The sequence below is a fragment of the Haemorhous mexicanus genome, chromosome 12 (assembly GCF_027477595.1).
Source record: "Haemorhous mexicanus isolate bHaeMex1 chromosome 12, bHaeMex1.pri, whole genome shotgun sequence".
Classification (NCBI taxonomy): domain Eukaryota; kingdom Metazoa; phylum Chordata; class Aves; order Passeriformes; family Fringillidae; genus Haemorhous; species Haemorhous mexicanus.
In genome coordinates, this window is record NC_082352.1 from 4400692 (window position 1) to 4414277 (window position 13586).

At 41.0% G+C, this 13586-nt stretch overlaps 1 protein-coding gene across 4 annotated transcripts in view; it reads left to right on the forward strand.

Moving 5' to 3' along the window:
- The window catches only part of PEPD (peptidase D), a 146246-nt gene that overhangs the window by 73459 nt on the left and 59201 nt on the right, over nucleotides 1-13586 (forward strand). For all 4 annotated transcript variants that reach the window (XM_059857803.1, XM_059857806.1, XM_059857804.1 and 1 more), the window contains exon 10: nucleotides 8032-8100. In XM_059857803.1, coding sequence (XP_059713786.1) covers nucleotides 8032-8100 — 69 coding nt within the window. The remainder of the gene's footprint in view (nucleotides 1-8031; nucleotides 8101-13586) is intronic.

Genomic DNA, 13586 nt, shown 5'->3' on the forward strand with positions numbered 1-13586 from the left:
GCAGGCTTTTTCTGTCCAGCACCTGGTGGGGTTCCTGGCCTGGCTGGAGCCCTGCTGCATGCAGGGCTGTGGGTAATCCTTGCCTGTGTCCCTGTGACAGCCCCTGTGCTGAGCTGGCAGCTCTGCAGGAGGCAGAGCCAGCAGAGCACACACCTCCTGCCTCTGAGCCTCTGCCTACCAAAAACCAGGGCAGGTACACCTTGACTTACAAGTCTGTCAGAGTTGACATTAAACTTTGTTATTATGGATATCTTAATCAGCTCAATTACTATGAAATATGAATACCAACTGAATTTCAACAGGATTGATAGTTAAAGATTTCTGTAGTGTAATATTCATAATATTTGAATCCACAATCAGCTGGGTTTTATACAGATTAATCAAACACTTCTGACAAATGATAGGTGAATTTTTTGAGTAGAGTTAAAAGAGTTTCAGGAAAATAGTAATTTGACAGTCATAGCTGAAGACATTTTTGAAGCCTTCTTAAGTGTTAATTTAAAGATTGACTTATTGAAAAGTGGTATTTACAGAGCATTCTTGGTAACTGTCCTGTCTCTAGGGTACCCATTCCGTTGTCTTGCCAATCTTCTGGAAAAGCAGCAGCTGAGTAGGAGGTTACAGGCTTACATAATCATTGTCTGCATTTGAACATTGGTAATGAAATGGCTTAGCTGAACTTCTGTGAAAAAGCATAACTTGATGAATTTTCAGAGTCAAAGAGATGTGGCACCAGTGTAGAATCAGATGAAAGGCAAATCAAGTGAGAGTGTCCATATGCATTTCTTTAAAATCACATCTTTGAAAGCTCTTGCCCTTTCCTCACACTGGAAAAAGAAAAAAATTGGACTAAACTCCAGCAGTCCTGTTAGAAAATACTTATGTCAATCTGTCTGGAAGGGACAAGAAAGGGAGATTGCTCCACAGGAAATCTTGAACTGCTGCTGCAGTATCAGAAGTCATGTTCTCTGACTCAAAAATCATTCAGAAGTTCTAGATTTGCAAATTGATGGGGGAAAATTTTCTTCATGTGGAATAAGTAAAAAGAAGAGCTATGAAATTTAAAAACTAAAAGGAAATGTCTCTGTGTGTGAGGAAAATGCAGTTCTGGATTCTCTAAATTCTCCAACCCATTTAGCTTAGACAAAAAGATGAATTATCAGCTCATGTTATATAAGCTCTTCAGTTATTCTTTACATAAGACAGGTAATTTATAATTCCCAATTATGCAATTAAAATGTTAATTACCCCTCACCTAAACTCTCTGTTCTTGAACTGATATTATCAATTACCTTCAATCATTGCAAATCATATATGACATATGTGACAGTGCTGAGTTCTGTATTATTTATGGACTTTCTGTTTCATGTGTCTCTGGTTTCCAGGTAGTATTAATGGCTTTACCTTGATGGGTTTGGCTTCCTGAAGGAATGGTATTCCTTCTGATCTCTTGTTTTGTATCTTACAATATATCTGCATTTTAGGGTAATCTTACTCTCTGTTCCTGCCCTGAGCTCTGGCTTGTGATCCATTTTAGCACAGAGAAGTAACACACTTAGAAATCCCAACATGAATTATTTATTACAGAGGTGAGCCCACTTACTTCTGTGCTGCTTCTGCACAGCTCTCCCTTACTTCATAAATGTATTTACATTGATGGTCTGCCAGTTTTCTGTGTCATACCTGCTTGCCAAAGTTACACTTCTGTCCCTGCTGAACTCAGACAACACTGGTCACTTTTAAGCTTCTATTATTATGCAGCATTTGCTGCACATAAAGAAAAATTACTCATTTAAAGAAAACACAGCAAAAATAAGAACAGAATCTAGCTGTTAGAATTCAGAAGGATCAACATTTTTTAAAAAATCATATATTATTTCTGCTTCTGCATGATACAAATTAGGACAATTGTAAATAGAGATGCTTCAAAGTATAGCTCCTGTCAGTATCTCTGGTTGATAGTAAGCTTCAGCAGCTCTCCTCTCTGAGCATGCAAAATAACCCAGCCAGGGATTTTAAGCTAAAATTTTCATTAGGAGTAGTGTAACCAGTTAGTTTAAGAAGTCAGTGCACAGAAGTGGTTTTATTTCCTGTTGTTCATGGATCTGCAAGTTCTGTTCTAAACAATTTCCAGACAGAAATCATTAAGTATATTGTCTCCAAGGTGAAGAATAACTTTGCTCATCTGCTCATTGTGCTATTTTTCTTGTTTGGCTGCAAGTTACTAATCCATTGTTTGTTCATTAATAGCAAGTTGGATTATTCCTCCTAGACTTCTCCACTCCATTTTACCCTTTTGCAAAGAAGTACTGACTTTTTTTGTTGTTGTTGTTTTTGTATTAAAACAACCTCAGAGATGTTCTGCAGTACTGCTGTGTGCTGTTGTGAACTAAATGAAAATAGGATTAGATAGGCTAAGCCTTTAAGCATCTAGTTGCCCATGGAAAATAAATTACATTAGCAGAGTAAGTAGGTTAACAAAGAAAAATGTTCTGTTTTTAAGAGCCTCACTGTGTGTAGTGTGGGATTAAAGGAAGCACTGCTCACCTTGCTCCTGTATTCATTGATGGGCTGTTACTGACTCCTTATCTTCTTTCCTCTGAGCATGTGCTTTCAGTCTAGCTTGATGTTAAGTATAAATGCTTTAGTAATCATTTGCAAATTATATTTACTGTGGCTCAACAATTTTGTGGGGTTTGGGCTTTATAGCTTTCCTATGTGGAGATTTTAATGTGTCTAAATGAAAAAAACAATGGCTCTCAATCCTGGTATAACTGGAGAGATCAGCTTTGGAGTATCTGGCCTTTGGTGAATGCTTTAGAAGGGCTTTGGATTTTAGGTTATATCATGGCTATGCTTCATATTTACACCATACAAAAACATCATGGCACATTCTAGTTGAAATTCAAAAGCAATTCAGTGCACAGGTAACTAATAAATACTCACCTGCATCTTCCAGCTGTAGTCATAAAAAATAAAAGAAGGAACTGCAGAAAATCCTCTAAGTTCTGTCCAGAACTCCCTTAAGTTACTGTGGTTTCCAGTTTATAGTTCAAACCCTCCTGCTTGCATTTCAAGGCAACCCTCAAGGGCTATGTTCAAAGAATACTATTTTTGAAGTATACAAAGGTTTCTTTTTGTTAGGAGGCAACTTTCTCAAATATCTGTTTTCAAGATAAACCCCATAATGAGACACTGACCCACAGGTGTCCTTGACTCTTCTGTACTCCTGCTCTTCACAGGGCAGCCTGACAGCAGATCCCTCTGATACACAGCCCAGATCTGGGCTCTTGAGCTACCATCATCCACAAGTGTTCTAGATGCAGTACCTGGCAATCATGAACAGGATTATTCAGTGGTTTTCTCTCTCTCATCAGAAACCTTGGGATGAGGAATTGTCCCTCCAGCCTCAGGTGATGAGCATGTCTCATTCTGCAGCACTTGGCTGCAGTTACTGAGGGTGTGGGACCATCAGAAGGTCACTGAGGAATCTATTGGGCAGTGTTACAGAAACTTGGCAAGGTTTTAATTTTTTTTTTTTGCTCAGTTATTCTTGCTGCTTTTAGTTCCTTCTGTATCTCTTTTTTTCCATGTTTATTACACTTTCTGTAATTGCATTTCTTACTGGTTTAGCAAGATCTAGGTCAAAGTGCTCAATTGGATTTTTTATTTAAAATTGGAACCTTTTTGATCTAGAAGTGTTTTGGTTTCAGGAGTGAATAGCTGAGAAATACCAATGTTGTTTTTTATAAATATTTCTTATAACTCAAGAAGAGCTGATGATAAGAATTAAAATTAGACATTATTTATGTACTTCTTTTGGAAATAAAAACAATTCTGCTGAGTGTGCATGGATGTGTTGTATTCTAGTGTGAGGAAGAACTGAAAATAAGCAAAATGAGAGAGCAATCAATACAGATAGTTCTATTCCTCCTGCTTTATGTGTCCTTGTCCTGTAAATTCACTTAAATTAGGAAACATTAAACTACCTTAGTTAATGCAATTTCCATTCTAAGCACACACATGATTGTAATTGTCAGTGTGCATTAGATAGCAGTAGAAGCTGGACCAAAGATGACCATAAAACACAAACATCATTTTCAGAGTGATTTTGGTAATTTGTCAGAAAGACTGTTCATAGAAAGTTTCACTTTAATGGCTTTTTAGGCTGTTTTGAAGTTGAGGCTCTTTAAGCATTCAGGAGATTTGTGCAGTACTCCATAGGATCTGAAACACAGCAAGTATACACTTGTTCTGTTATTTCTACTGGTGAATGACCCATGATTTCTGAGAGGGGAGTTTTCTTCTCTCAAGTCAGCACAGTCAGTGAGACAGCTGAGTCTCAGCAGAGCAGTGGGGTTAACATCATCTTGTGCCTCAGCAAATTTGTGAGGAGGAGAAGTTCACTCATGTCATATTTACATGAGTTGATGGTGAGTAATACTTGGGTTTTTTTAAATTGATGGAAAAACCAGTGAGTTTTTAAAACTTCCTTCACTCTCTGCATATTGTCAGTCAAAGAAAGTGATAGTTTTGGCAAAAAAAAAAGAGCACCAAACCCAGGATGTTCCCCTACACAGCAACAGGAACAAACCAGTTGTGTCCAAAGCAATGCACAGCCCATGCCAGCTCCAGCAAAGTTGTCTGCATTTGACAGGTGACATGTGACAGTGCTCCAGTGGTTGGTCTGTGTAGACCACTGAGGCCATCATTCCATGGTAGGTGATACACACACAACCACTGGAGAAATACTGCATAAAAAAACATGGCATGAAGCTTTGAAACCCATGCAAGGAGAAGAGGAAGAGCTGCTTCATTTCTGTACCTGTGCTGGTTGCATCAGCACCAGCACAAAACTGCCTGAACACACAAATCCTCCAATCAAAATCACCAGGAGAAGCTCAGGATACAAGATTTGCAGTGTATGCAGAGTGCCAGACTAAATTATATTCCATCCAACTATTTCAGACTCTGTACTTTCATGTTGCTCTTATGGAGAAGGATTCTTGCAGAGTGCAGACAGTGAAATCTTGGTGAGATGAAGTCAAGTGCAGAATGTGCATTAACTTCAGTGGAGCTGGGACTTCACCTTCCAAGTCCTGGCACTTCTCTAATTCTACATACATACTTCCTAGCTTTGAAAAGCCAGCCTTTGTCATCAAAGGGACATCCAGTCCTTCACTTATCTGTGCCATGTCATACAAGGATGTTGGCTGTCTCTGATGGAAATTTTGGATGTTTTTTTACCAATTGCATGAAGTCATACCCTGGAAAAGTAAATTCAAAAAAGTGATGGGAGTAGTTTTTCTAGCAGGAAACTCATCACCTGGCAGAGCTGTACCATCATCAGCTCAATCACACAGATAGCCCTTCTTTCTTAGTCTTAAAAGGAAATCCATGATGTTTGATGAAAACAGAAGCAAAATTCAGGCAACAGCTGGATTACACAATGCATGTCTTAATTTATTGCTTTTTACTGCTAGTCAGGGAGTACTGCAAGAGGTGGCTGCACAGTTCCATATTAATTGCAACTATGAATATGTGATCAGTTATCATATGGAAAAATAAACCTTGCTAGCCTGCATCACTGATGATGGAAAGATGTTTAGGGCCTTCATATTTCACTTTTACATTTCATTTTTAAGATCTTTATAAGGTTACTGGAAGTTGCTGTCTAGAGGACATAGTTTATTCAGTCATTTAAGGTGAAGGGTCAATAAAATACACTAAAAGTTGCTTCCTAAAATGTAATTATACATATATAACAGTAGAATTATTGTGCAAAATGTTTCTGTACAGTGTCTTGTCTTAGAGAGTAAAGCTTGCCTGCAAGCAAATGTTTTCATATGAAATGTCCATTTCTGTGAAAGGATATCTGTATCAGAAAAAAATGACAGTTTAGGTGATACATTTTATCAGCTCAGTTTAGCAATATCTCTGCTGGCTTCTCACCATGTCAAAGTTTCTCCATAGTTTCTCTGTCATTTGACCTACTGATTGCCATCATTAATTTATGGGCCAAAACAAGCTTAGTGTTTTCTGCCTTGTAAACCACCACAGTATTTTGAACAGAAAAGAGATCTTGTAGACAGGGTGTCCCTCTACTGAGTCTCTAAGTGGAGGCTTTTCTTTTTTCATATGTGATTGATTTGTATGTTTTCTTTTGTTTCTCTTTAAATACTGTCATTTTGTGTAATTTTAAAATCCAGTTTAGATTTACAAGCATGTAATGTCTTTAATATCTTTTGAATGTGAATTGTGTTCTGTGGCACACTGCTGAAGAAGGGCAAAATCACAACATCTCTATTCTTTGAATAGCACCATTATCATTCTATGTTAATGAAATTATTTCAGTATTACAAGAAATGAGGTTTTGGAATTCATTCAGTATTACAGGGAATTGGATTGTAACTAGAGCATATTTCAAAAAGAATAAAAGGATCCATGATATGTGCTTAGCTCGTAAAGCACCTAATCCTATATTAATTGTGCTTTGGGCAAATCTGCCCTCATCTGAAGGGGACTTTGACAGTGAAGAGGAAAATATTGTAATGCTTTTTAAGGCCAAACAGCTCCTCCAGCAGGATGGCAGTGTGGCAGTGAAAGAGGAGTTCCACAGGCTGCTCTCCCCTTCCCTTCCCTTCCCTTCCCTTCCCTTCCCTTCCCTTCCCTTCCCTTCCCTTCCCTTCCCTTCCCTTCCCTTCCCTTCCCTTCCCTTCCCTTCCCTTCCCTTCCCTTCCCTTCCCTTCCCTTCCCTTCCCTTCCCTTCCCTTCCCTTCCCTTCCCTTCCCTTCCCTTCCCTTCCCTTCCCTTCCCTTCCCTTCCCTTCCCTTCCCTTCCCTTCCCTTCCCTTCCCTTCCCTTCCCTTCCCTTCCCTTCCCTTCCCTTCCCTTCCCTTCCCTTCCCTTCCCTTCCCTTCCCAAACCTTCCCAAACCTTCCCAAACCTTCCCAAACCTTCCCTTCCCAAACCTTCCCAAACCTTCCCAAACCTTCCCTTCCCAAACCTTCCCAAACCTTCCCAAACCTTCCCTTCCCTGTCCCAAGCACACCCAAAAGCAAACAATGCTGTGTTGTACTGTCCTGCATAGGCTGCAGGAGACTTGGCCTCATGTTTCCACATGATCTTCTTGCTCTTGGGATCGAGTTTGTGTTAATTTTTTTCCCCATGTTTGAACAGGGGAAGATCATAGAGGTATTTAGGTACCACAATCTGAAATTGAGTAAGAGTTCTGTTTTCTCTGTGTCTGTTGTGCTACAGACAAGAAAACATGAGAGTGTCCATTCCAGCCCAGCCTGTGATGCAGAAAGGACCTGGTTTATGTGAAGGGAGAGCTCTGCTGCCTTGTCTGGAGAGGAGGGTGAACAGCACAGGCAGATGCAAATCAGGGTTAGGAGATAATTAGTTCAGCTTCCACCCCAACGTGTCTGTGAGGTGGTAAAAGGAGAGGACCTCAGCTAAAATTATTTTCAAAAGCTTTGACCAGTCTGGCAAGCTCCTTCCTCTCTGAAGGGCTGGTTGGACTTCACTTTTGCTGAATCTACATGACATAGATTGAGGGCAGCAGGATTGAAAAGGTGAGCATGGATGTGATTGTGTGCCTGAAATGCAGCAATGCAGTGATTTTCTCAAATCCACTTTGGAGAGTTTGGCCAGCTTTACCAGCTTCAGCATTTTAACTGTTACCATCCTGTTAGTTCTGTGGTCAGATGAAGTCTCTTGCCAGCAGTAATTTCCCTTTTGGTATGGAGCTGTAAGGAAAGCATTTGCCATTTGAGATCACTGAGCTGCACTTGAGCCCCTCTTCTCTGCTGCAGAGTTGCTTAATGGCTCTGTGGAAATCACCTGCAGGGCTGCTGAGCTGTGCATGTGGGGCAGTAGGAGTGTTCAGCTGAGCAGAAATAGGCAGAGAGCCTCGTTGGGCAGCTGGGGATTTACACCAACACAGCTGTACTCAAGCAGAACTTGTTTTTCTACCTGTCTTGGGGTGGTTTTGCAGAAATCAATAATTACCACCTTTGTTTCTTTGCAGCCTGTTCCAGCACTACTGCTACACTCGAGGTGGCATGCGCCACACCTCCTACACTTGCATCTGTGGCAGGTAAGAGGATGATTTTCACTGAACTGAGCAAGCTTTATAGTCAGCTTCCCCCTGGATATTTGTAAAATTGGTCCTTTTAGGCATGTCATGTGTTTGCAAATGCCACCAGAGTGAGTTCTGACCTGTTTTCACTGGGAAAGACAAAGAGAGGTAGGTGGCTACCTGTGTCTCTTGAAGACATAACTTGGTAATAGAGCCCTCCAGAGGTTCCCCAATGGTTGCTCCTGCTGCTGCTAAGATCATGTTTATGCTCACCCCTGTGCTGCACTTGGCTTTTTTTAATAAATAGCACCATGGAGAAGGGCTTTACAGCTATTGTCTGTTGCTCAGAAATACTTTCTTTGAAATACACTTTAAGTATTTCTTATCAACCTCAAAATTCTTTGTCTCAAAAATTAGGATGCAAATTGAACTAATCTTTTTGGAATTTGGAATTTTTTGCTCTCTCTGCTTCTTGCTGAACAGCTAGTGTTGAAGGTTACTGTATTTGGGAAAGTGGTGTAAAAGTTCTCCCTGCAGTTGTAGAAATGCACAAGAGAACAGTGTGTGACACATGCTGAAGAACAGCTGTGTGCTTCATGCAGAGATTAATCTTACTTAGTGGAATTAATCTAATCAGAAATGTATGACAGTGAAATGAGCCATATATGTTGGTATGTATGTTCCACTTGTTCTGCTGCTACTCAGAAACATTTGCCCTACACTGAAGTCACATACACTTGAAAAAGATAATTTTTATGTTAATGACAATAATTCTGTATTGCTTTGAAGGTAATAAGAACAATTAGCACCTTCACTTCTTTCTGCAGTTTACTCAGTTGCTTATTTGTAAATGCAATTTTCCAATTTATATGCAAAATTGCAGCAGGAGCATGAGCAGTTTTATGGCAAATTGTGTATCTAAATTGTCTGAAAAGTTTCCTGGTTTAAGTACCATTGTATAACTTGAGAATTAACATCCCAGTGAAATGAGACTCCATCTCTAAGCTTTTGTCACAGACAGTGATGATGTGATTTTTCACAGCCATGCAGACTTCACATTCACTTAGAGTGGATCAGAACCTGTGCTGCAGGATCTGGTTTGGGTGCTGGTGGCCAAATCACTTTGTTAAACCTTCAGAAATGTCTAGTCAGTGTTGGTGTGGTGGGTCCTGGTGAGCTGTGGGAACAGGCTGAGCTCCCCACAGGACTGAAAACCCAGGACCTGCATTACACCCAGCAGGAGGAAAGCTCCAACAGTAGCTCAGAGTTGGGTGCTGACAGGAGCTCCCTGGGTGTCCTGTCCTGCTCTGCAGGGCGTGGGGGTGGAATCAGAGCTGCCTCTGAGCTACTGGAGGATTTAAATCACAGAGAAAGGCTGTCCTTGGAATGCCATATCCAAACAACATTGTGACTCACTGGTGTGGTTAGCAGCTGCCATTGTATCCCACCACTAGAACTGCAGACAAACCTGATTTAAAAAAAATAGTTACATGAGACAGCAATTTACAGACAAAGGTCTTTGTATTCTATGTTCTGACTATGAGTGATGAAGTAAGAATGAATAATATTAACAGTTTTAAGCTAGCTCCTAATAAATGAATGAATTCAATTAACATAATAATGGCAAAAATAATAGACATTTTTTAATACTGCGAAAATGTCATGCATTGTAAATATTTCACTTAACCACATTTACAGCTAAAAATAGCTTTTGCAATTAGGATTTTAGAATGTTTTAGTCTAGTCATGCTGAATTTTATATTTTCCTGATCACTTAAAATGGGCATATTTTGACAGGATCTTTCCTTTTTAGATTTTGGGCCTGATAATATTTTCTGTAGAAAAGAATGATCCTTTTAAATAAAAAACAAGTTTTGGTTTTTGTTTTTTTTTTTTTTTTTTTTAAATACACTGATTAAGCTGGAAATCAGGAGTAATCAATACAATATTTCAGTACAGAAATAAATCCCTTGTCATGTGATGGGTGCATTTAGTTATTGCTGTCCCTGTGCAGTGTTACATTCTTGAGGAGATGCTGAATGAATATTTGGTGTGACCAAACGTCTGAATGTGTTGACTGTTACTATGAGAATAGTAACACACACTGATGAGTGTGACAGGGTGTTACCTTTTGAGATTAGTCCTGCAGGCAGTGATACTTTCAAAAGCTGCCAGCTGGGGAGTGGTTTGAGGTGCAGACGTCGCTGAGTGTCATGGAAGGAGAAGAGGAGCATTTGTTAAGCATACTTGGATATTTTTGGCACTCATCTATAAAGTTCTACTCCCCAGCAGAGTCCAAATGCTAATGAGTTATTCACTGCACTGTCCTAGGATACCAAGGAAGAATTTTCACAAATGGGAAAGCAGAGGTAATCCATTCCCAGTGTCCTGCTGATGCTAGGGTGGGTGGCATCCATTGGGAAGCAGAGGCTCCAGCTGGAGTTAGGTGGTGGTGGGGGCATTGGTTTCTCTGGAACCACCACAGAGGCCACCAGCAGCAGCTGCTTGTTACTCTCTTGTCTTAGGCTCAGGTTCAGATCTTGTCTGATGTCTCTGAGCAGATGCCAGCTCTCATCAGGTGCTGTCAGTCATCAAGAATAGCACTGTGCAGTGGAATGTCTTCTTCTCTCTGAGGGCTGCCAGAAGTGAAGCTTTTTGGACCAGATTAGGATATTATTGAATCAGCTTTTCTTTCACTTCAGTACAATTTTTTTAGATTTCATGCCTTAGAAAAAAAAGTGTTAATGCTTAGGAAGGGTTAATGCTTTCTTCTGGGTTGATTACATGATGATTTAAATCATGATGGAAATAGGTTCCAGTTTTAGTCAATGGTCTTTTGTTTTTTCTTTAGATGTCCTTGGTACAGAGCTACTAACTACACTTTCTTGTAGTGCTGATGTTCAGCATAGTCCTGTTCTTAAAATATTGCTGAAACTTTTCCTACTTCTTCTAATGATTTATTTTCAGGGTGCTTTCAGATCTCAAATGCATCTTGGGGGATTGTTTTCCTTTGCTAGTACTCAGAGTCTCTTACTGCATTTTGCATTCTCAGTGTTAATTTGCAGCTCTTCTGCTGCTTCGTGCAATTCTTTCTGTAACAAACATGTCTTTGACACCAGTTAGAAGCAACTTATTGAAGGAATAAAAATGGATACACAGGAACCTCTTGGAGGACTTTTCAGGTTGGCTGCCTGAAGGTGAGCATTGGCATCCTCATGTGTGGTGATTTTCCCAGGTGCTGACCAAAAGGAAGGCAGCGAAGCCAGTGGTCCTCACCTCCCACGGTGCTTCATCATAAACTGTGACTTGGCACTCCAGTGCTGGACCTTGCAAGTGTTGCCTCTTGGAAAACAAAGAAGTAGCTTCTATATGAGGCTCATTTGCTTTCATTTGCTTGAGTGATAAAGTTCTGGAATGGCTGCCCAGGGAGGTGGTGGAGTCCCCATCCCTGGGTGTGTTTAACAGAGCCTGGATGTGGCACTGGGTGCCAGGGTTCAGTTGAAGTGTTAGAGTTGGGTTGGACTCAATGATCTTGAAGATCTCTTCCAACCTGGTCATTCTGTGAATTCTGTGCTTTTCCAGTGGCTGGGGGTTTTGTTTAAATTGTTTTAAAGCCACCTTGAAAGGCTTACTGAATCAGTGTGAACAATTTCTGGCTAACTGTAGCATTTACCTTGTGGCTACACATCATTTCTGTGGCATTGCTCCAGAAGCATCTTCCTGCCTTCATCTAGGACAGTAGCAAAGATGCACCCTGCAGGGGAGATTGGAGGTGCACCTCTTAGCAGGATCCCACTGGAGGTTTCCATATCTCTGTCTTAGTTTGGGTCAGTAGTGCATGTCTGAGTCAAGCTCTCCCACTCATCCTCAGCTGCAGGGCCTGCTCAGAGCCAGGGATCAGTCCTTCAGTGCACGTGCTGGTTTTGTTTTGGGGGAAAAGCAGTTGGGGAGCTTTCAAGAGCAGGTTGGCTCTGCCTGGCTGCTGATGGGTGTTGAGCCCGGGGTACCTGCCCAGAGGCAGCCAGGGGAGCAGACCCTCTCATGCCAGTAAATCCCTGAAATGCATATGGTGTGCAGATCTGGTCTTCAGCACCAACTGTGCTCTGTGTGCTGTGATCCCCTGTGTGTGACAGAGCCAAGATGTGCCTGACAGATCAGGAGTCTCCAATGCCAAGAAAGATTGTGCCTGCTTAACGCTTCACCAACGGTGCTGAAAACCAGATCCTTCATGCAGCTCCCCTCACAGTTGGTGCTGAGCCTGACAGAAATATTTTGTAAACTAAAACCTTTACATTAAAATGTGCAAAAGAAACCCCATATCTTTGTATTTGCAATGTGTTTTGTTGAAAGCATTTGTGCAGTTGTCAAATTGGAGTATATGACTTATTTATGCACTGGTATGGTATTTGTCACTGAGGGTGCCAGCACATCTTGATAAATAAACGAGCTGTCTGCAAATACACAAGCATGGAGTCATGCCCTTAAGGTTCATGATAATTTTTTGAAAGTTGATCATAAATATATGCATGTGCTGTTTGCTTCTCCTACTTTATCCCCAGTATTGGAGGGAGATAAGGAATGGTATCTGCAGCTAAACTGCTGTGGAGTGTGGATGTGCACACCAGCTGTTGGTTGTCGTAGTTGAGATGGAGACAATACAAAGCAGCATTCCATTTTCAGAAGGCCTCAAACCTGTTTTTATTATAGCATGGATGCTTTTTATACATTCTTACAAACTCATAAGTTTACACTTTACTCATTGGTCAGAAGAGGCAGACAAAGTGCTCATTGGAATAGGCAGTTGCAGGTTTCTCTTATTTATCCTTCTTCTTTCTTGGTTTTTATGTCAATGACCTTGGTAGAAAATTCTTTCAGGGGTAAACATGGATCCTCTCATCAGACTTCTCTCTGGGTCACAGAAGTCACTGTAAAACCTCTTCCACAGTTGGTGCTTTTTATTATTTCCTGTGTTTTTCCTTCAACACCAAACAATGTCATGCAAGGTCATTCCAGTTATTTCCACATGCCATCCTCCCAAAGTTTTAGCCCTGACCTGGGAAGCAGTTCCTGAGGCAGGGGGTGATGCTGCCTCCCCTCCCTGTGCTGACAGAGCAGGGCAGGGGCAGGAGCTCTGCCCCCCTGTCCCCTGCTGGGAGAGCTCAGCTGGAGCACAGCTCCCACTGCACACCCTGCCTGGCCCAGCACACCTTTTCTTTTCATTGCACTCCATTGCTTTATTACAGATTTTTTTCTTCAGATAGAGCAAACTAAATTTGAAAGTGTCCTGGTGTGGAAAATATTCCAACAGTGCCCAGGAGACAGAACATCTCAGAAAGAAGTTCATGTCTGTCTTCATCTTGTATACAGGCTTTCTGGGTCCATTTTTAGCTATCTGCACAGCTGCAGAGCTTCTCAAGTCCAGCATCCAGCAAGGGAAAAGCATCCAGCCCATTGTCAAACTGCTTAAGCCATTGGACCAGCATCACAAAATTAATGTGTTGCAG